Source organism: Coregonus lavaretus (assembly GCF_964263955.1).
Source record: "Coregonus lavaretus genome assembly, chromosome: 34".
NCBI lineage: Eukaryota > Metazoa > Chordata > Actinopteri > Salmoniformes > Salmonidae > Coregonus > Coregonus lavaretus.
Window position 1 is genome coordinate 19338783 of NC_140021.1, and position 23931 is coordinate 19362713.

At 42.8% G+C, this 23931-nt stretch overlaps 2 protein-coding genes across 2 annotated transcripts in view; one reads left to right on the forward strand and one right to left on the reverse strand.

Annotated features, from left to right (window-relative positions):
• Positions 1 to 12171, reverse strand: part of cnbd1 (cyclic nucleotide binding domain containing 1) — a gene marked incomplete at both ends in the record, with an annotated part of 50590 nt that extends 38419 nt beyond the window's left edge. The window contains 4 exons of the mRNA XM_084151826.1: positions 9159 to 9296; positions 11306 to 11422; positions 11713 to 11791; positions 12138 to 12171. Coding sequence (XP_084007952.1) covers positions 9159 to 9296; positions 11306 to 11422; positions 11713 to 11791; positions 12138 to 12171 — 368 coding nt within the window. The remainder of the gene's footprint in view (positions 1 to 9158; positions 9297 to 11305; positions 11423 to 11712; positions 11792 to 12137) is intronic.
• Positions 12172 to 15996: 3825 nt separating this feature from the next.
• LOC311109306 (cyclic nucleotide-gated channel beta-3-like) overlaps positions 15997 to 23931 on the forward strand; it is a gene marked incomplete at both ends in the record, with an annotated part of 34440 nt that continues 26505 nt past the window's right edge. The window contains 3 exons of the mRNA XM_084152139.1: positions 15997 to 16161; positions 16797 to 16854; positions 17564 to 17651. Of these exons, the coding sequence (XP_084008265.1) occupies positions 15997 to 16161; positions 16797 to 16854; positions 17564 to 17651 (311 nt within the window). The remainder of the gene's footprint in view (positions 16162 to 16796; positions 16855 to 17563; positions 17652 to 23931) is intronic.

The following is a 23931-nucleotide window of genomic DNA, read 5'->3' on the forward strand; positions in this document are numbered from 1 at the left end:
CCCCACAAGGATAGTAAAACAAGGAAAAGTCTCCCTCGTGGGGACATTTTCCATGTCCCCATGAGGACATGGCCTATTTTAAGTTTAGGCGTTAGGTTAGGTTTAGGGGTTAGGCGTTAATGAAAACCGGATTTTGAATTGAAATGTATTTTAGGTCCCCACGAGGATAGAAAAAGGAGTGTGTGTGTGTGTCAGCACTGAATGTAGAAATCACACTGTGTGTGCAATAGACATACGGTGCCCTAACTCCCATTTATCTGTTTATGACATCATGGTCAAAACAAAAGTGTGACACTATTTCCAAAAGGTCGATAGGAAGTGAAAAATGCACCCTTTCACTGATGCCAATTTTATTTTGTTATTTCAACACGACTGTTTGGTTATTTCTCTTTGAAGAGACTGTAACTGGGCTACAGCCAGATTATTCCCTTAACTCTATTTTGAGTATACATATTTCACAGGCAGAGAACTACAATAACTGCACTGGTTAGAATAGATTCAAACTAGGCCTGACCATCAACACGGGGGCCCCTCAGTGGTGCGTGCTTAGTCTCCTTCTGTACACCCCTGTTCACCCATGGCTGTGCACGACTCCAACACCATCATTAAGTTAGCTGACGACACAACGGTGGTAGGCCTGATCACCGATGACGATAAGACAGCCTATAGGGAGGAGGTCAGTGACCTGGCAGTGTGGTTCCCTCAACGTCAGCAAGACAATGGAGCTGATGGTGGACTACAGGAAATGGAGGCCCAAGCATGCCCCCATCCACATCGACGGGGCTGTAGTGGAGCGGGTCGGGAGCTTCAAGTTCCTCTGTGTCCACATCACTAAGGAATTAACATAGTACACACACATCAATACAGTCGTGAAGAAGGCACGACAATGCCTCTTCCCCCTTAGGAGGATGAAAAGATTTGGACTGGGCCCTCAGATCCACAAAAAGTTATACAGCTGCACCACTGAGAGCATCTTGACTGTCTGCATCACCGCTTGGTATGAAAACTGCTTGGCATCCGACCACAAGGCGCTACAGAGGGTAGTGCGTACGGCCCAGTACATTACTGGGTCCGAGCTCCCTGCCATTCAGGACCTCTATACCAGGCGGTGTCAGAGGAAGGCCCTAAAAATTGTCAAAGACTCCAGCCACCCAAGTCATAGACTGTTCTCTCTGCTTCCGCACGGCAAGCAGTACCAACGCACCAAGTCTGGAAGCAACAGGACCCTGAACAGCATCTACCCCCAAGTCATAAAAATGCTAAATAGTTACTTAAATAGTTAACCAAATAGCTATCTGCATTGACACCCTTTGCACTAACTCTTGACTCGTCACATACGCTGCTGCTACTGTTTATTATCTATCCTGTTGTCTAGTCACTACCTACACTATCAGTCAAAAGTTTGGACACACCTACTCATTCAAGGTTTTTTCTTAATTTTTTCTATGTTTTACATTGTAGAATAATAGTAAAGACATCAAAACTATGAAATAACACATATGGAATCATTTAGTAACCAAAAAAGTGTTAATTGAAAAAAAGGGTCCGATCCTTAAGGTTTAACAAATCAAGGTTAAACAAATCAAATACCACCCTTTGCCTTGATGACAGCTTTGCACACTCTTGGCATTCTCTCAACCAGCTTCATGAGGTAGTCACCTGGAATGCATTTCAATTAACAGGTGTGCATTCTTAAAAGTTAATTTGTGGAATTTCTTCTTAATGAATTTCAGCCAATCAGTTGTGTTGTGACAAGGTAGGGGGGGGGGGGGGGGGGGGGGTATACAGAAGATAGCCCTATTTGGTAAAAGACCAAGTCCGTATTATGGCAAGAACAGCTCAAATAAGCAAAGAGAAACGACAGTCCATCATTACTTTAAGACATGAAGGTCAGTCAATACGGAACATTTCAAGAACATTGAAAGTTTCTTCAAGTGCAGCCGCAAAAACCATTGAGCGCTATGATGAAACTGGCTCTCATGAGGACCGCCACAGGAATGGAAGACCCAAAGTTACCTCTGTTGCAGAGGAGTTATCGGATTCAGGAATTGCAGCCCAAATAAATGCTTCACAGAGTTCGAGTAACAGACACATCTCAACATCAACTGTTCAGAGGGGACTGTGTGAATCAGGCCTTCATGGTCGAATTGCGGCAAAGAAACCACTACTAAAGGACACCAATAAGAAGAAGAGACCTGCTTGGGCCAAGAAACACGAGCAATGGACATTAGACTGGTGGACATTTGTCCTTTGGTCTGGAGTCCAAAATTGAGATTTTTGGTTCCAACCGCCGTGGCTTTATGAGACGCGGTGTGGGTGAACGGATGATCGCCGCATATGTAGTTCCCACTGTAAAGCATGGAGGAGGAGGTGTTATGGTGTGGGGGTGCTTTGCTGGTGACACCGTCTGTGATTTATTTAGAATTCAAGGCACACTTAACCAGCATGGCTACCATAGCATTCTGCAGTGAAACGCCATCCCATCTGGTTTGGGTTTAGTGGGACTATCATTTGTTTTTCAACAGGACAATAACCCAACACACCTACAGGCTGTTTAAGGGCTATTTTACCAAGAAGCGGAGATATGGAGTGCTGCATCAGATGACCTGGCCTCCACAATCCCCCGACCTCAACCCAATTGAGATGGTTTGGGATGAGTCGGACAGCAAAGTGAAGGAAAATCAGCCAACAAGTGCTCAGCATATGTGGGAACTCCTTCAAGACTGTTGGAAAAGCATTCCAGGTGTAGCTGGTTGAGAAAATGTCAAGAGTGTGCAAAGCTGTCATCAAGGCAAAGGGTGGCTGTTTGAAGAATCTCAAATATAAAATATATTTTGATTTGTTTAACACTTTTTTGGTTACTACATGATTCCATATGTGTTATTTCATCGTTTCGATGTCTTCACTATTATTCTACAATGTAGAAAATAGTAAAAATAAAGAAAAACCCTTGAATGAGTAGGTGTGCCCAAACTTTTGACTAGTACTGTATACAGTTGAAGTCGGAAGTTTACATACACTTACATTGGAGTCATTAAAACTAGTTTTTCAACCACTCCACAAATTTCTTGTTAACAAACTATAGTTTTGGCAAGTCGGTTAGGACATCTACTTTGTGCATGACACAAGTAATTTTTCCAACATTTACATTTACATTTACATTTTAGTCATTTAGCAGACGCTCTTAACCAGAGCGACTTACAGGAGCAATTAGGGTTAAGTGCCTTGCTCAAGGGCACATTAACGTCATTTAGCAGACGCTCTTAGCCAGAGCGACTCACAAATTGGTGCGTTCACCCTATAGCCAGTGGGATAACCACTTTACAATTTGGGGGGGGGGGGGGGGGGGGGGTTAGAAGGAATACTTTAGCCTATCCCAGGTATTCCTTAAAGAGGTGGGGTTTCAAATGTCTCCGGAAGGTGGTGAGTGACTCCGCTGTCCTGGCGTCGTGAGGGAGCTTGTTCCACCATTGGGGTGCCAGAGCAGCGAACAGTTTTGACTGGGCTGAGGGGGAGCTGTGCTTCCGCAGAGGAAGGGGAGCCAGCAGGCCAGAGGTGGATGAACGCAATGTCCTCGTTTGGGTGTAGGGACTGATCAGAGCCTGAAGGTACAGGGGTGCCGTTCCCCTCACTGCTCCAAAGGCAAGCACCATGGTCTTGTAGCGGATGCGAGCTTCAATTGGAAGCCAGTGGAGTGTGCGGAGGAGGGGGGGACGCGTTCTGTGGTTTAGTAGTGGTTTCCAACAATTGTTTACAGACAGATTATTATTATTAACAAAATTGTAGACCTCCACAAGTCTGGTTAATCCTTGGGAGCAAATTCCAAATGCCTGAAGGTACCACGTTCATCTGTACAAACAATAGTACGCAAGTATAAACAACATGGGACCCCGCAGCCGTCATACCGCTCAGGAAGGAGACGCGTTCTGTCTCCTAGAGATGAACGTACTTTGGTGTGAAAAGTGCAAATCAATCCCAGAACAACAGCAAAGGACCTTGTGAAGATGCTGGAGGAAACAGGTACAAAAGTATCTATATCCACAGTAAAACGAGTCCTACATCGACATAACCTGAAAGGCCGATCAGCAAGGAAGAAGCCACTGCTCCAAAACTGCCATAAATAAAGCCAGACTACGGTTTGCAACTGCACATGGGGACATTTTGGAGAAATGTCCTCTGGTCTGATGAAACAAAAATAGAACTGTTTGGCCATAATGACCATCGTTATGTTTGGAGGAAAAATGGGGAGCGCTTGCAAGCCAAAGAACACCATCCCAACCGTGAAGGGGCTGGCAGCATCATGCTGTGGGGGTGCTTTGCTGCAGGAGGGACTGGTGCACTTAGATACAAAATAGATGGCATCATTAGGAAGGAAAATGATGTGGATATATTGAAGCAACATCTCAAGACATCAGTCAGGATGTTAAAGCTTGGTCGCAAATGGGTCTTCCAAATGGACAATGACCCCAAGCATACTTCCAAAGTTGTGGCAAAATGGCTTAAGGACAAAAAAGTTAAGGTATTGGAGTGGCCATCACAAAGCCCTGACCTCAATCCTATAGAACATTTGTGGGCAGAACTGAAAAAGTGTGTGTGAGCAGGGAGCTCTGTCAGGAGGAATGGGCCAAAATTCACCCAACTTATTGTGGGAAGCTTGTGGAAGGCTACCTGAAACGTTTGACCCAAGTTAAACAATTTAAAGGCAATGCTACCAAATACTAATTGTGATAAAATAAATAAAAGCTGAAATAATTCATTCTCTCTATTATTATTCTGACATTTCACATTCTTAAAATAAAGTGGTTATCCTAACTGACCTAAAACAGTGCATTTTTACTAGGATTAAATGTCAGGAATTGTGAAGAACTGAGTTTAGATGTATTTGGCTAAGGTGTATGTAAACTTCCGACTTCAACTGTATGTACATATCTACCTCAATTACCTCGTACCCCTGCCATTATCGTTACTCATTGTGTATTTATTATCTCTCTTTTGTTTTTATTTTTTTCTCTGCATTGTTGTGAAAGGCCCTTAAGAAAGCATTTCACAGTTAGTCTACACCTGTTGTTAAGGAAGCATGTGACAAATACAATTTCATTTGACTTGAACAACTAATACATATTTTAACATAGAAACAACCACAACCCTTGTTTCCTCATGCCGGAGCGCAGCTCTTTTAGACAGACTTATTCTTAAACCTGACAGATTGCAGTCAACAGCCTAGATATGAAGGTACCCCAGCCTAGCGCAAACAGTTTACGGAGAGGAAGTGAAAAACTAAGGAAGTGGCGAGGCAAGCAGGGAAACAGCCTAGGGCCAAAACAGTGCAGGCAGGGCTGCATAGTCAGTCAGACCAGGCATATGGATGGGAGGAAAAGGATGGTGCTATCTGTAGTTCCATCTGTGTAGGCCAGGTGGCAGAGAGGAGAGAGAAACACCTTTCATTAACCTTGACCTTCCTCCTGTTGTTGCTGATGCTGACACACTGACCTCAGATCAGAAGATAAGCCGATGGTAAAACAACACACTGACAGAGCTTTAAAGTAAGAATAATATAGTAGCCTAATACTGCACAAAGAATGGTGCAGTTAGTTTTGTCTCTGATTGCTTCAGACAATGGATATTTCAAGGAGGGGTATAAGATACCAAACCTGGGTGCCGCTTTTCCGTATTCAGAGCTATTCTGGGAGCCTTACTGCAGTAATATAAAACACTTTCTCTAAATCCTTAGTCTTTATTGAACAGAGCACTGTGTCTTGAACATAGAGAAGACATGGGTTGTGGTCAATTCTATTTAAATTCCAGTCAATTCAGAAAGTAAACCAAATTCCAATTTCCAATTTTCCTAATTGAAAAGCATTCAATAGAATTGAAATGTCAGTGTACTTCCTGAATTGACTGGAATTGAAATGTTATTGACCCCAACCCTGATGTAAGGTTTGAATAGAGAGTTGGTGATGTCACTGAGGGGCTTCGGTCAAATAGTACTTCACACACCTCCTACTGTACAACACATTGGATCCCAGTGATCCCCTCAATGAAATGCCACAGCACTCTGAGGCCTCTCTCTCTGCTCAGGTCCTGTCCTGTCCAACATAACCAGCCAAAGGGAAGCCAATAACACCACATAATATTGCAATCTTAGGAAACCCACTGTCTGAATGAAAAGGAAAGATTAAATAAAAACACTAGGAATGTCAATTAATCAAATGTTACACTATGCTTGAAAATATGGAGAGTGGTACTCAGTAATGTGTTGTATTGGATTTGCCCCAAACATAACACTTTGTATTCAGGACAAAAACATAATTGCAGTATTACTTTAGTGCCTTGTTGAAAACAGGATGCATGTTTTGAATATTTTTATTATGTACAGGCTTCCTTCTTTTTTCTCTGTCAATTAGATTAGTATTGTGGAGTAACTACAATGTTGTTGATCCATCCTCAGTTTTCTCCTATCACAGCCATTAAACTCTGTTTTAAAGTCTGACTGATTATATTTTACATTTTAGTCATTTAGCAGACGCTCTTATCCAGAGCGACTTACAGGAGCAATTAGGGTTAAGTGCCTTACTCAAGGGCACATCGACAGATTTTTCACCTAGTTGGCTCAGGGATTAGAACCAGCGACCTTTCGGTTACTGGCACAATGCTCTTAACCACTAAGCTACCTGCCGCCAGGTAGGACAACTGTATCTTTGTAGAGACTGGGTGTATTGATACACCATCCAAAGTGTAATTAATAACTTCACCATGCTCAAAGGGATATTCAAGGTATATGCTTTATACATTTTTTACCCATCTACCAATAGGTGCCCTTCTTTGCGATGCATTGGAAACACTCCATTATATTTGTGGTTGAATCTGTGTTTGAAATGCACTGCTCAACTGAGGGACCTTAAAGATAATTGTATGTGTGGGGTACAGAGATGAGGTAGTCATTTAAAAAATAATTGTAAACACTATTGTTGCCCATAGAGTGAGTCCATGCAACTTATTATGTGACTTGTTAAGCAAATTATTACTCCTGAACATATTTAGGCTTGCCATAAGAAATGGGTTGAAGACTTACAGTAGACTCAATACATTTCAGCTTTTCATTTCTAATTAATTTGTAAACATTTCTAAAAACATAATTCCACTTTGACATTATGGGGTATTGTGTGTAGATAAGTGACACAAAATCTCAATTTAATCCATTTTAAATTCAGGCTGTAACACAACAAAATGTGGAAAAAGTCAAGGGGTGTGAATACTTTGTGAAGGCACTGTATGTTGGAATTAGGGTGCCATTTCAGACACAGCCTTTTTCTTACTCACGATATGGCCAGGGAGGGCCAAATAAACATGCTGGTCTGGGACAATCTCACAATGATTAACCATGATAGCAGGAAAATCAAAACATGAAGGCAAAAGGGCATTAACTGTCTGTCCCATCCAAATGAATCAAGACTACAAGGAGCTTTGATGATTACAAGGAGGTGTGGGGTTGGTATAGTGATTTGGTTTGTTTACTTTGAGACAGTTCCATGTGTAGTAGAGGCACCACATGCTATTGATTTGACATTCTTAATATGTCATGCTGCTGGAGTTGTTGTTGTAGAACTCAGGGTTCTGACCCAAATGGCACTCTAGTCCATACAAAGTGCACTACTTTTGACCAGAGCCATATGGACCCCCGTCAAAAAGTGCACTGTATAGGGAAAAGGAACAGGGTGCCATGTGGGACGCAGACAGAATGATCTTCGACTGCATCTGGCTAATTCTAATGAAAACAGTACTTCATCATCTGTTGGCCAGCCAAGGGGGGAAATATGAAGGAGCGGCAGTGCAGCACATGTTCAGAAAATTTGATGAGACAGTTATAAAGGGAATACACTGCCCCCTTCTGGTTTCGGAGAGAAGTGCAATATTCACAGCACTTTTGTGTGACTCAACCAGAGATACTGTACTGTACAATAAGTCTGAATTAATTTAAGCTGCAGAAGTAATGTGCAGGCATATTATACAGTAATATCAAATATATGCTACTTCAAGGTAATACCAAGTTTTTTTTAAGAAGCAACGAGCGCATGCAATAATATATCGGACGTGGATAGGAGTTCTGTTCAAAATAAAATCAAATCCAATTTTATTTGTCACATGTGCCGAATACAATAGGTGTAGACCTTACAGTGAAATGCTTACTTACAAGCCCTTAACCAACAATGCAGTTTTAAGAAAGAATACCAAAAAAAACACACAAAAAATACAATATAAAATAATACTAAATAAAAGTAACAAATAATTAAAGAGCAGCAGTAAAAATAACAATAGCGAGGCTTTATACAGGGGGTACCGGTACCGAGTCAATGTGCGGGGGCACCAGTTAGTCGAGGTAATTGAGGTAATATGTACATGTAGGTAGAGTTATTAAAGTGACTATGCATAGATAATAAACAGAGAGCGTAAAAGAGGGGGGGGGGGGGGGGGGGGTTCAGGAGTCTTATGGCTTGGGGGTAGAAGCTGTTTAGAAGCCTCTTGGACCTAGACTTGGCGCTCCGGTACCGCTTGCCGTGCGGTAGCAGAGAGAACAGTCTATGACTAGGGTGGCTGGAGTCTTTGACAATTTTTAGGGCCTTCCTCTGACACCGCCTGGTGTAATGTATGCACTTAACTGTGCATACATTACAGTATATAGTCTTTACTTCAATATAACTACAGGTGCGTTCGACAAGGGAAATAGTTCGCAAACGTTGGCTAACGTTAGCTAACATATTCCATTTGTTTTGTGTTAGCCACTAACGTTAGCTAACAGTCTGAGAAGATAATGTGCAGCGAAAATAAGTGTCTGTTTCGGGTGTAAACTGCCGCTAAAAATAATCAAGTGGCCATATAGACTTTCTACTATATTTAGTAGAAATAGCTAAGTTGTTTTCAGTTTGAATATTGTCGCTAAAAAGCCACAGTAATCCTTACAAAAAGTAGCTGTTGATGTTTCACCTAACATTTTGGAATGTTCATTCAAATCATTCAACTGAAATTGTTACTCTGGCAACATGCTCGCAGCAAACAGGCCTTGTTGAACTGGCCTCAGTATTAGATCAGGGTTTACCTCATCCACCAGCTGGTAGATCAGGACATGGCTTTATCACCCTGACAGACAGTTCTCTACTCACAACTTTTTGAGGGCTTTGATCATGTGGTTGATGAGTGTCTCCTGAGTCTGTCTCCCGTGACCTTGGTTCCTGTTCATTTCCTGGGACGCCTGGGACTCCTGGCTCTCACTGGCCTTCAGCTTCTCAGGGCCGGGAGCACTGGTGGGAACAATGACAAAAACAAAGACAACTTTTTTTAAGTTTATGGTCTGTTGGTCTGCACCTCACGATCATCAACTATTTTGACATGCCTCTCTAGCTCCTACCTGATGTTGGGGTAATGACAGACACTAGCCTGGACAGGGTCATAGCCAACATGTTATATGTTTAAATGCACAATTTGAATTTAAAAAAAACACATGCCAGTGTGCTTTGTCATGAGTCAATAGGCCTGTATAGAAATTCTAGGTCTAAATATGGAATTTCCTATGTGATCATTTTCCTGGTTAATATTGCAGTACTATATTTCACATTATTTTCCTATCATGTCGACAATAACATTTCATTTCTGCATTGCGAAGGCATCATTATGTCAATAAGCAGCAGCATGCTGGGATAAACAGGCATGTTTTTTTACTTAAGTCCTCTCAGGGGAAACACATCACATTGAGCATGTTTACTTTCTGTCAACCAGAGAGCTCCAGAGAGAGAAACCCCCCACCGACCAACTCACTTAATTGAACTAGGTTAAGTTAAATTAAGTTAATCATAGAGGCATGTCCTATGTAGACTAATCCTATTAACAGTGCTTGACTTGGGCAGGAGCTCACCGGAGCAGAGTACAAGCAACTACCATGTTTTACTGCTTGAGCTCCTGTTTCTCTTATATACAGTAATATTAGCTAAAAAGTATTGTACAGCTCCTGCACCTAAATATAAACAATTCTCGCACCCAAAATGAGTATCGGCACCTATTTCAGTCCAAGTCAAGCACTGCATATTAATAGCATTCTCATGGCAAGGCCTTTTCAAGCGGCCCAACCCCAACTGAGAGCAGATCTATATTCACGCCAATTAAAGCTGTGACTCATATGTCACTGCCCACCATAACACACATTTCTACAGCAGCAAGTAGATGAAAGTAGCGCTTCCGTTTCCTTCCACTGTACCACATTATGTATTACTCAATGCATCTGTCTCTCTGTGAGTGGGTTTGTTGTTGTGTTGTCAAACCATGTTTGATTGACAGGTTTTACTACTGTGAGTCACTCCACTCCAGGGGACTTAGTAAAAACATCCCACGCTGCTTTTCGCTTGTTTGCCTTTTATTTATTTTTGTCGCTTAAAAGTTTGTCAAAGTTACAAAGTAAAATGTTATGAATATATTTTTTTATATTGTTCTTCTTCCACTATGGAGAGGTCTATTTCTTAAACGTTCTGTGAATTCATTACAGTGCAAAGTGAGATCTACATGCACTTAGCTTTCTGGCTTAGGGAGTGAATGAGCGCTTTGGCGAAAAGGTCCGCAGCTCGATCTCTTCGAGCTTAATCCGATTAATGGATGAGATGGAGAATTCTAATGACCGACCTCCTTGCATCAGTAAACATTGGAAAGGTATAAAATAGAGGTGCATCTGCACTAACCCCCCCCCCCCCCCCCCCCCCCTCTCTCCATTTGGTTATTTACTACATGGAGAAACTTTAATCTTTTTAAAGCTGGATGCTACTGAAAGCATCACCCTCTAGTTATGTTCATAAACATGTAGCCTCATACACTCAGTAAGACGTGGACAACTTCAATCATTTCTTGCAACAGTAGTCTGGCTTTGAAAACAATTAGCTACTAACATCTGCTGGTATCTAGAAAAAGCATAGTGCATAGAAAGGCAGTGATCCCGTTTTCTTCTAAACAAACTTCTATGGGCGGTTTCCAAGACACGGATTAAACCTAGTCCTGGACTAAAAACTACTTCCGATGAAGATTCTCCATTGAACTTGTTTTTTAGTCCAGGACTAGGCTTAATCTGTATCCGGGAAACCACTCCTTACTGTTAAATTGACAATTTTCTTATGTTAACTTGATCCTTTATTTAAAATTATGCTCCTTGAGAACTGTACCCAGCAGTATGCTGCTATCTGTCTGTCCTTGATTCATTTCTAAAGAAATCCAGCCAGAAGAGGACATTGGTTTTGCATAGAGTGTTGTTGTCTAGCTGTAAGACACTTACACTTTGCTATCTGCCTGGAAAGGGTTCCTGGGAACCATTTTCTTTGGCCGGAGAAATATATTTCGATAGGAGTTCATGAAATCGTTATGGGCCTCTTCAGTTGATTGGTATCTGTTGCTGTAAAAACAAGTTTATCAAAGGAGTAACAACAAACTGATTAAATGTGATTATGTGATTTAGAGTGCAAGAGCTATTCTGAATCATGATGAATTTTTAAAAAAAGTGCCCATGGTAGCCTACAATATTGATATTGTAGGCATCTGTTGGTAGTGGAAACATGCCTATTTTAGAAACCACCAAATTTTTTAAATACAGTCTCCGATGTACACTGTCACTGACTGATTTGAATAAACTGAAGCTGAAAGAAGCAGAATTCATAAAGGTAGAGTAGAGAGTCATAGGCTTACCTATCTCGGAGGCTAAAACCGTGGTTTCTGCACAAAACCTTCAGATTAGTGTAATCTATCCCAAGGATTTTCTGACCATCTGAAGAGAGATAAATTATATGAATGGAGGTTGGTGTAATAAATGTGGCACTCAATAAATCAACAGCAACCTCACTTGGCAGGCAGTTGATCCATATTTTTTTTTTGTAGTTAGCGACAACAATATTTCATAGAAGGTAAAACCTTTTTTTTTAAGGTCACCACATTTGTGTAGGAAGGAAGTGATGCTACAGCTACAGTAAGTAGCTAGCTAGCTACAATGTGTCATATTTGTGCGCACAATGTATCAACATTCTATCTCTATAAAGTTAGCTGCCGATGCTAGCGTGATAGCTAGCTACTGCAACATTGTTTCTCTTTTGACAGCTGAAAGAACCAAAACATACCCGTGCGCTGCAAACTAGAGGGATGAAGCTGCATTTCCTTTGATATAAAAGAATAGAATTGGGGTAAAGAAGAGAAAGAAAACGAAAAAACTAAATACCCCTGACAACCCACATCCCGGTGTCCCCCTAGCTTTGAAAATATACTACTGAAGTGTTTGGCTAGCTTCCTCTCGCCATGGCAACACCCTCACAGGTTGGAACAGCCTGGTCTCATAAACTAGACGTAACAAAGTAAACGTAATTCTGAAATACTAATATTAGTATTGTATGTTACATTTGGTATACATTTTACATTTTACATTTTAGTCATTTAGCAGACGCTCTTATCCAGAGCGACTTACAGGAGCAATTAGGGTTAAGTGCCTTGCTCAAGGGCACATTAACGTCATTTAGCAGACGCTCTTAGCCAGAGCGACTCACAAATTGGTGCGTTCACCCTATAGCCAGTGGGATAACCACTTTACAATTTGGGGGGGGGGGGGTTAGAAGGAATACTTTATCCTATCCCAGGTATTCCTTAAAGAGGTGGGGTTTCAAATGTCTCCGGAAGGTGGTGAGTGACTCCGCTGTCCTGGCGTCGTGAGGGAGCTTGTTCCACCATTGGGGTGCCAGAGCAGCGAACAGTTTTGACTGGGCTGAGCGGGAGCTATGCTTCCGCAGAGGAAGGGGAGCCAGCAGGCCAGAGGTGGATGAACACAATGCCCTCGTTTGGGTGTAGGGACTGATCAGAGCCTGAAGGTACAGAGGTGCCGTTCCCCTCACTGCTCCATAGGCAAGCACCATGGTCTTGTAGCGGATGCGAGCTTCAACTGGAAGCCAGTGGAGTGTGCGGAGGAGGGGGGTGACGTGAGAGAACTTGGGAAGGTTGAACACCAGACGGGCTGCGGCATTCTGGATGAGTTGTAGGGGTTTAATGGCACAGGCAGGGAGGCCAGCCAACAGCGAGTTGCAGTAGTCCAGACGGGAGATGACAAGTGCCTGGATTAGGACCTGTGCCGCTTCCTGTGTAAGGCAGGGTCGTACTCTCCGAATGTTGTAGAGCATGAACCTGCAGGAGCGGGTCACCGCCTTGATGTTGGCGGAGAACGACAGGGTGTTGTCCAGGGTCACGCCTAGGCTCTTCGCACTCTGGGAGGAGGACACAGCGGAGTTGTCAACCGTGATGGCGAGATCATGGAACGGGCAGTCCTTCCCCGGGAGGAAGAGCAGCTCCATCTTGCCAGGGTTCAGCTTGAGGTGGTGATCCGTCATCCATACTGATATGTCTGCCAGACATGCAGAGATGCGATTCGCCACCTGGTTATCAGAAGGGGGAAAGGAGAAGATTAGTTGTGTATCGTCAGCGTAGCAATGATAGGAAAGGCCATGTGAGGATATGACAGAGCCAAGTGACTTGGTGTATAGGGAGAAAAGGAGAGGGCCTAGAACTGAGCCCTGGGGGACACCAGTGGTGAGAGCACGTGGTGCGGAGACAGCTTCTCGCCACGCCACTTGGTAGGAGCGACCGGTCAGGTAGGACGCAATCCAGGAGTGAGCCGCGCCGGAGATGCCCAGCTCGGAGAGGGTGGAGAGGAGGATCTGATGGTTCACAGTATCAAAGGCAGCAGACAGGTCTAGAAGGACAAGAGCAGAGGAGAGAGAGTTAGCTTTAGCAGTGCGGAGAGTCTCCGTGACACAGAGAAGAGCAGTCTCAGTTGAATGACCAGTCCTGAAACCTGATTGGTTTGGATCAAGAAGGTCATTCTGAGAGAGATAGCAAGAGAGTTGGCTAAAGACGGCACGCTCAATAGTTTTGGAAAGAAAAGAATGAAGGGATACTGGTCTGTAGTTGTTGACATCAGTGGGGTCGAGTGTTGGTTTTTTGAGAAGGGGAGCAACTCTCGCTCTCTTGAAGACGGAAGGGACATGGCCAGCGGTCAAGGATGAGTTGATCAGCGAGGTGAGGTAGGGGTGAAGGTCACCGGAGTGATTACATAAGGTATGGTTACATAAGACAGATGGTTACTTAAGGCATCCCAAAAGGTTGAGAGTTTTAATCTCATCAAGGACAACTTTAGCATTTTAGGTAATAAGCAACTTTTCAACTACTTACAACTTTTTGGCTACTTTGCACCTACGTAGCATGTTAGCTAACCCTTCCCCTAACCCTACCCTTAACGCTTTTAGATAACCCTTCCCAAACCTTAACCATTTTAGCTAACCCTTCCCCTAACCCTTAACCCTTTACCCTAACTCCTAAACTTAACCCTAACCCTTGACCGTATCCTCCTAGCAAACGTTAGCCAGCTAGCTAACGTTAGCCACCTAGCTAGAATTTGTAACGTCATACGTTTTGAAAATTCATAAAATATACTACGGTTTTCAAATTCGTAACATATTGTACGTTTAGCATATCGTAACATATAATATGGGTGATGGACGTGGGTGATGGACGTCCACAAATTAATTCATATCATACAAAACATGACCTATCATAATAAATGGAATTTTTTTAGTTTTACGTACAGAATAATACAAAATGCTCTGAGACCAGGTTGCAGCGGACCTCAACAGTATTTTATGTCAGGTTCTTAGTTCTGGAACCAAACAGTGCATCAAAACTCAGTTGCGTTGCTCAGAAAGATGCTTGAACTTGGAAGAATACCCCACAGCCCTTCTAAAACTAAATGCAAAACAATGTCACATTTTATAATAGGCCTACTAAAGTAGCTTACAGTAACATTACACTTTCTGGTGCATGGGTCTTTGCAGAAGGAAAAGAGTTGCCTATAAATTGTGGGCATACTGTTGGCAGTAACTTGGTTTGAACTTTAAAGGATTTCTGTGCTGTAGCATATTGTATTTGTTCATCTGCTTTACCTTCACCTAGGAGACACTAAAGTAATCCCCTCATTGGCAAGTATAGCTTGTGGCTTGTGTGGTTTAATTAAGTAAGTGATCTCTAGGTTTATGGGCCAATTGACGCACTGAGCTCCAGTACGTCTGTCTGCCAGTTCTTTATCTACTCTACTGAATGCCTGTCTGGCTGTGTACTAGGCTATGTAGTTGATGGTTCACAAGAGGAATGGACATTATCATAGCCGTGGGAAGTAGGGGTACTGAGGGTGCTGCAGCACCCCCTGAAGAAATCAGAATTAATAGAAAATACAAAAAATATCGCACTGGGCGTTTACTAGTTCTGTATTAGCAGGCCGATATAGCCGTCTGTAGCGTGGGCCCAAAACAAATTCTGCATATACAATATTGTCATCAATAGATATAGGCCTAATACCTTAACCTCTGATGAAATACAATGGGACAACTTCTTGAAATAATAAATAAATAATATGCCATTCAGCAGACGCTTTTATCCAAAGCGACTTACAGTCATGCGTGCATACATTTTTGTGTATGGGTGGTCGCGGGGATCGAACCCACTACCCTGGCGTTACAAGCGCCATGCTCTACCAGCTGAGCTACAGAGGACCACTACTTGAGTCTGATAGATAGCCTGTATTGTATTTTCAGTGTTCAGAGATTATCCTGAAGCCCACCTCCACCCCGGTGGTGATTTACAAAGCCAATGTGTTCTTATTATGATAGCTGGCAATGGACTTACACGCCCTGACAGGCCGTTCCCCAAAGTGGGGGCTGCTTGCCTCATAGGGGGTATTAGTGGGTCTAACAGCATCAGAGGCCTAATTGCATCAGAAGTCCACAGGTAATGGGGACAGCAACCTATGAGGACTGTATAGCTGCTGCTGAGTATTACATAGAGAGAGAGAGAGAGAAGAGAACAGAACGGGAAAAGTGTGGAGGAGAACTCACTACCACCACCTCTCTCCAAAGCAGAGTCTGTTAGCTACCCAGCTATACAGCCATGTTCGGCAAGTTGAAGGGGATGTTTATCCCCCAACTTCCAGCAGCCCCAGCCTCTGCCCCAGCTGCGGTCTCTGCCCCAGCCGCGGTCTCTGCTCCAGCCGCGGTCTCTGCTCCAGTCGCGGACCCTGCTCCAGCCCCGGCCCCAGCTTCTGCATCTGCTAAGGTAAGATACCACTGGTTCATCCCAATACTGTAGCAGCATTAGGCTGATCCACTGTGGTATATGCAGCATACCAACAACAACTGTAGGCTAGTGTAGCTGAATGATTATCACTGTCCAATGATGCTTGGACAAAGTAATGCTCATGTTAATAATGGTTATCATAATTTGTTTTGTGCAAGATTTTTATATCCTGTCTTATTCATTTCTGTTTCCTCATCACATTTTATAAGGACTGACAATGGCTGCTGTAACATTGAGAAATGTCAAGCAATTTCATTTTGCATTATCATGTTTTTGCTATGAGATTTGCACTCTGGATTCCAATGCTTTACTTGTAGCAAACAATTATTCTCCATTCTCCATGTGTTTCTATTATTCAGGAAATAAAAACAATTGAATCATGATTGTTGTATTTTTCTTTAATTTGTCCCATATCAATTGTTCATTACTTAAAGGCACATTCAAATAATTAGAGCTTAATTTGAAACTCTCTATCACGAATAGTGGTTTGTTGCTGAATGGTAGATCTACCCCCTCTGTTGGAAATTGTCTTCTAAATTAAAATGTCCTCTAATCACTATGACTTGAATAATGAAGATGAGAGTTTGACTTTGAGGCAATGTTACTCATCTCAGCAGGAGGATAAGCCTGCAGATAAAGAAAATGGGGCCAAGAAAGAAGACAAACCAGCAGGTAAAGAAATCCTTTGAGATAAAACAGAGACTTGACTGTTGGCTCATTCCTGCTGCTTCTCATTGCTTAGAGCGAGCTACTATATGTTTTGGATCATGTTTATGCTTGATTAAATCTAGTTTGAGCTTTTTACTGTTCTTGTAAGGCAAGCCGTCACTGACAAGGTACAAACAAACAAAAACACCACTTATTTCAAAATGCTGGCTGTTGTGCTGTATGTATTACTGTACTGTGAGGCTGAGGTGGGTGCATGTCTTGGCTTGGTAGCTATTATAGTTGGATATAGACAGCTCAACTGTCTGTTTATACTTTAAGTGGAGCAGTGGAGGTGAGCAAGAAGTTAAAGCTATGCAGGTCAATGGTCACATTGGTTCATCTGCATTAATGCATTAGCGTCCAGTCTGTTACTGTAGCAGATGCACAAGATTCACCAGACTGGTCACAGAGAAGGCCCCCCATGTTCCCCATCTTTCTGTTGTGAACATGCAGGAAACTACTTAGGAAGCTCCTCACAAAGGCTCATACACCCCAAAATCTCATGTCTAAATATTTCTGTGGCAGATTAAATAGTTGATAGTTATTTTATGGATTTCATTTAGTCTCTTAAATAAAGACATCAGTATGCCTCTTAGACCTGGTATATATTGTTTGTTTCTCTGGTTTTCCCTGTACACCTTGATTGAAACTGCCATCCCGCCTCTCTTTGCAGAGCCTGCACCAGCTGCAGCCCCAGCCGCTGCCCCGGCCCCTGCCCCAGCCGCTACCCCGGCCAACCCTGACCAGGAGGGAGCAGAGGAGTAAGTGCAGTACCTTGTGTTCATTCTCCATTAGTCTCTACCGACGTTTATAGATGGAGATTTGGTTATGGCTGGTGAGAATAACTCTCCATAGAAGGCTCTCTTCAACTTCCCACACTGGCACTTACTTACAGTATGTACAGTAAAGGCCCCGTGTAGCTCAGTTGGTAGAGCATGGCATTTGCAACGCCAGGGTTGTGGGTTCGTTTCCCACGGGGGGCCAGTATAAAAAGTGTATGCACTCACTAACTGTAAGTCGCTCTGGATAAGACTAAAATGTAAATGTAAATATTGAGAATAAGGAGAAGAGTGTGAGTGAAAGTAAACTACTCACCTTCCCTTGAACCTCTTCCAAAATGGCCATCTCCCAAGAGATCTTAACACCAAATCAGTATCAAATTAATAATCTAATCAAGGCTGACATGGAGAGTGGAGAAGAGCTCTCAGTCCGTGTGAGACAAACACAAACAGATCTATATCCCACAGCAAAGAAACATGCAGATTAAAGGAGAGAGAGAGGAGCTGAAATTAGATAAGAAGATTAGCTGATCGAAGCTCACTGGAACTGCTTATGGTCAGTGAGGCTATGAAACAAAAAAAAATGAAAACAAATCCAGTATTAACGTCATGGCGATCCCTTTAGTCATAGTGATCCAACTGCAGTTTGACTGTTTGTCAGTAGCAGAATAAATTCAAATCATGTAAAGACTAGTTAGCTTGTTTTGACAGCATAGCCTAGCTAACTAGTTGAGATATACAGTGGGGGAAAAATTATTTAGTCAGCCACCAATTGTGCAAGTTCTCCCACTTAAAAAGATGAGAGAGGCCTGTAATTTTCATCATAGGTACACGTCAACTATGACAGACAAAATGAGGGAACAAAATCCAGAAAATCACATTGTAGGATTTTTAATGAATTTATTTGCAAATTATGGTGGAAAATAAGTATTTGGTCGATAACAAAAGTTTCTCAATACTTTGTTATATACCCTTTGTTGGCAATGACACAGGTCAAACGTTTTCTGTAAGTCTTCACAAGGTTTTCACACACTGTTGCTGGTATTTTGGCCCATTCCTCCATGCAGATCTCCTCTAGAGCAGTGATGTTTTGGGGCTGTCGCTGGGCAACACAGACTCCCTCCAAAGATTTTCTATGGGGTTGAGATCTGGAGACTGGCCAGGCCACTTCAGGACCTTGAAATGCTTCTTACGAAGCCACTCCTTCGTTGCCCGGGCGGTGTGTTTGGGATCATTGTCATGCTGAAAGACCCAACCACGTTTCATCTTCAATGCCCTTGCTGATGGAAGGAGGTTTTCACTCAAAATCTCACGATACATGGCCCCATTCATTCTTTCCTTTACCCGGATCAGTCTTCCTGGTCCCTTTGCAGAAAAACAGCCCCAAAGCATGATGTTTCCACCCCCATGCTTCACAGTAGGTATGGTGTTCTTTGGATGCAACTCAGCATTCTTTGTCCTCCAAACACGACGAGTTGAGTTTTTACCAAAAAGTTCTATTTTGGTTTCATCTGACCATATGACATTCTCCCAATCCTCTTCTGGTTCATCCAAATGCACTCTAGCAAACTTCAGACGGGCCTGGACATGTACTGGCTTAAGCAGGGGGACACGTCTGGCAATGCAGGATTTGAGTCCCTGGCGGCGTAGTGTGTTACTGATGGTAGGCTTTGTTACTTTCGTCCCAGCTCTCTGCAGGTCATTCACTAGGTCCCCCCGTGTGGTTCTGGGATTTTTGCTCACCGTTCTTGTGATCATTTTGACCCCACGGGGTGAGATCTTGCGTGGAGCCCCAGATCGAGGGGGATTATCAGTGGTCTTGTATGTCTTCCATTTCCTAATAATTGCTCCCACAGTTGATTTCTTCAAACCAAGCTGCTTACCTATTGCAGATTCAGTCTTCCCAGCCTGGTGGAGGTCTACAATTTTGTTTCTGGTGTCCTTTGACAGCTCTTTGGTCTTGGCCATAGTGGAGTTTGGAGTGTGACTGTTTGAGGTTGTGGACAGGTGTCTTTTATACTGATAACAAGTTCAAACAGGTGCCATTAATACAGGTAATGAGTGGAGGACAGAGGAGCCTCTTAAAGAAGAAGTTACAGGTCTGTGAGAGCCAGAAATCTTGCTTGTTTGTAGGTGACCAAATAGTTATTTTCCACCATAATTTGCAAATAAATTCATAAAAAATCCTACAATGTGATTTTCTGGATTTTTTTCCTCAATTTGTTTGTCATAGTTGACGTGTACCTATGATGAAAATGACAGGCCTCTCTCATCTTTTTAAGTGGGAGAACTTGCACAATTGGTGGCTGACTAAATACTTTCTTTCCCCACTGTAGCCTACATTTGCGGTGATCAGCTGATATAGCCTATCTGTGGATCTAGTCTACACTGTGTGATGAGTGAGTGTGTTTTTGCAGGAAATGAAGGCCTATATAAAACAAATATGGACAATTTGGCTACAGGAGCTGTAGAAAAGTATGCATGGAGTTAAGGTTAAAAAAACAGAAAACATTAAAGGAGGGGGGTGCCCTTTTTTCACTTTGAACACCTGCCCCACCAAAGGTCTGTGCATGGCCCTGCACACTAATATTACTTGTTAAAGGGAAATCCACTAAAAAACTCTCTTTTGGTATTTTTTTCATTATACCACTGTTCATAAAATTTTTTGCATGTCAGCAGTCACGTTTTCAAGAAATTGGACTTTCAAGAAGCATGTGGCCGGTGACACTTGGTTCTTGAAAGTCCAATATCTTGAAAACTTGACTGCTGACATGCAAAACATGTTGGGACTGTATCAACAGTTGACTAAGGAAAAATACCAAAATATCGGTTTTGAGTGTAGTTTCACTTTAAAGCCAAACTCTAAATGTTGCATTTTATACTGAACAAAAACATAAATGCAACATGCAACAATTTCAAAGATTTTACTGAGTTACAGTTCATATAAGGAAATCAGTCAATTTAAATACATTCATTAGGCCCTAATCTATGGATTTCACATGACTGGGAATACAGATATGCATCTGTTGGTCACAGATACCTTCAAAAAAAGGTAGGGGCGTGGTTCAGAAAACCAGTCAGTACCTTGTGTGACCACCATTGGCCTCATGCAGCGCGACACATCTCCTTTGCATGGAGTTGATAAGGCTGTTGATTGTGGCCTGTGGAATGTTGTCCCACTCCTCTTTAATGGCTGTGCGAAGTTTATGGATATTGGCGGGAACTGGAACACGCTGTTACACACATCGATCCAGAGCATCCCAAACATGCTCAATGGGTGACATGTCTGGTGAGTATGCAGGCCATGGAAGAACTGGAACATTTTCAGCTTCTAGGAATTGTGTACAGATCCTTGTGACATGGGGCTGTGCATTATCATGCTGAAACATGAGGTGATGACGGCGGATGAGTGGCATGACAATGGGCCTCAGGATCTCGTCACGATATCTCTGTGCATTCAAATTTCCATCGATATAATGCAATTGTGTTCGTTGTCCGTTGCTTATGCCTGCCCATGTCTCCTGAGTGGCGCAGTGGTCTAAGGCACTGCATCGCAGTGCTAACTGTGCTACTAGAGATCCTGGTTCGAATCCAGGCTCTGTCGCAGCCGGCCGCGACCGGGAGACTCATGGGCGGCGCACAATTGGCCCAGCGTCGTCCAGGGTAGGGGAGGGAATGGCCGGTAGGGATGTAGCTCAGTTGATAGAGCATGGCGTTTGCAACGCCAGGGTTGTGGGTTCGTTTCCCACGGGGGGGCAGTATAAAAAAAATATGTATTCACTAACTGTAAGTCGCTCTGGATAAGAGCGTCTGCTAAATGACTAAAATGTAAATGTAAATGTATACCATAACCCCACCGCCACCATGGGGCACTCTGTTCACAACGTTGACATCAGCAAACCGCTCGCCCACACAATGCCATACACGTGGTCCGCGGTTGTGAGGCCGGTTGGACGTACTGCCAAATTCTCTAAAATGACATCCTTATGGTAGAGAAATTACCATTGAATTCTCTGGCAACAACTTTGGTGGACATTCCTGCAGTCAGCATGACAATTGCACAGTCCCCCTCAAAACTTGAGACATCTGTAGCATTGTGTTGTGTGACAAAACTGCACATGTTAGAGTGACCTTTTATTGTCCCCAGCACAAGGTGCACCTGTGTAATGATCATGCTGTTTAATCAGCTTCTTGATATGCCACACCTGTCAAGTGGATTGATTATCTTGGCAAAGGAGAATAGCTCACTAACAGGGATGTAAACAAATTTGTGCACAACATTTCAGAGAAATAAGCTTTTTGTGTGTATGGAACATTTCTGGGATCTTTTATTTCAGCTCATGAAACATGGGACCAAGACTTTACATGTTGAGTTCATATTTTTGTTCAGTAACTACCGGTATGTAGTCACTATTATAAATGTTATATCACGTATTAAAGCAGTAAATTGTTGAAAAGACTTCTAGATTATCCTTCTTGTCTTGAATCAGGATGTGATGGAGGGTGGGTTGGCCAAGGAAGTGTCTTAAAGAATGATTGTCCCTAAAAACCAATTAATCCCTTTGACAACGGCCTTCATGGTATCGATATGAGTTAGAAACATTTATTCTAGTGTCAAAATTGATGACAAAGTGTAAATAGGATAATTTTGGTCATAAAGTCAGTATCGTCTAAAACAGAGTTTGGAACCTCAGTGCATCACAACAAGTAAATGAAGGTTGGGTTTGGATTACAATTATGTCAACAAATCATGCCCCCTTTTGCTAAGCTCCATGTGCAAAATCGCCCCACCGTACACTTTGCTTCCCTTCATTGAATGGGGCTTCGTTGTTTCATCGCCCTCAATGCGTTCAAAGGATCACGGCTGTTTGAGACTTAAAAGCCCTATACGGATAGACCATGCAATGGTGCTGGTTCGGGAAAATCATCGTTGAGGGGAGATGGCTGAAGCAGAAGCGTTGTTTGAAGCTGAAAGCACATCGAGTACAGTTAGCGAGAACAGTGAATGGAATGGAACAAAATTGAACAAAAAGGGCTAAAATTGTTTTGGAAAATGTGTCTGATGAATCGTTGCTTGTTGGAGTATGATTTTTGGATAAGGTTGTTTATTTGGGAAACCCTTTTGAAGTCACGAGGATGGTGAAGAAGGCATTGGGAAAAGTGGATGCAGTCAAAGTAACCAGGAGTGGTTTGGTGTTGGTATCATAGTAACCAGGAGTGGTATGGTGTTGGTATGGTGTTGATATGGTGTCTATCTAAAGAACAAAAGGAGCGTGCATTGTGGCTCGCGGAATTATCGACGCATGAAGTGGACAGCTTTGAATTTCTGAGCAGGGCACCAGTAAAAGGTGTTATCTCTGGCGTCCCATTGGACATTGATAATCAATATCTTTGGCTAAAAATTCCAGGAGTAGTTAATGCAAGTCGCTTAACCTGTATGGAGAATAGGAAAAAGGAGCAAAGTTTATCTGTATTATTGATGTTTGATGAGTATTTACCACCCTACAGTGAGGGAAAAAAGTATTTGATCCCCTGCTGATTTTGTACATTTGCCCACTGACAAAGAAATGATCAGTCTATAATTTTAATGGTAGGTTTATTTGAACAGTGAGAGACAGAATAACAACAACAAAATCCAGAAAAACGCATGTCAAAAATTTTATAAATTTATTTGCATTTTAATGAGGGAAATAAGTATTTGACCCCCTCTCAATCAGAAAGATTTCTGGCTCCCAGGTGTCTTTTATACAGGTAACGAGCTGAGATTAGGAGCACACTCTTAAAGGGAGTGCTCCTAATCTCAGCTTGTTACCTGTATAAAAGACACCTGTCCACAGAAGCAATCAATCAACCAGATTCCAAACTCTCCACCATGGCCAAGACCAAAGAGCTCTCCAATGATGTCAGGGACAAGATTGTAGACCTACACAAGGCTGGAATGGGCTACAAGACCATCGCCAAGCAGCTTGGTGAGAAGGTGACAACAGTTGGTGCGATTATTGGCAAATGGAAGAAACACAAAATAACTGTCAATCTCCCTCGGCCTGGGGCTCCATGCAAGATCTCACCTCGTGGAGTTGCAATGATCATGAGGATGGTGAGGAATCAGCCCAGAACTACACGGGAGGATCTTGTCAATGATCTCAAGGCAGCTGGGACCATAATCACCAAGAAAACAATTGGTAACACACTACGCCATGAAGGACTGAAATCCTGCAGCGCCCGCAAGGTCCCCCTGCTCAAGAAAGCACATATACAGGCC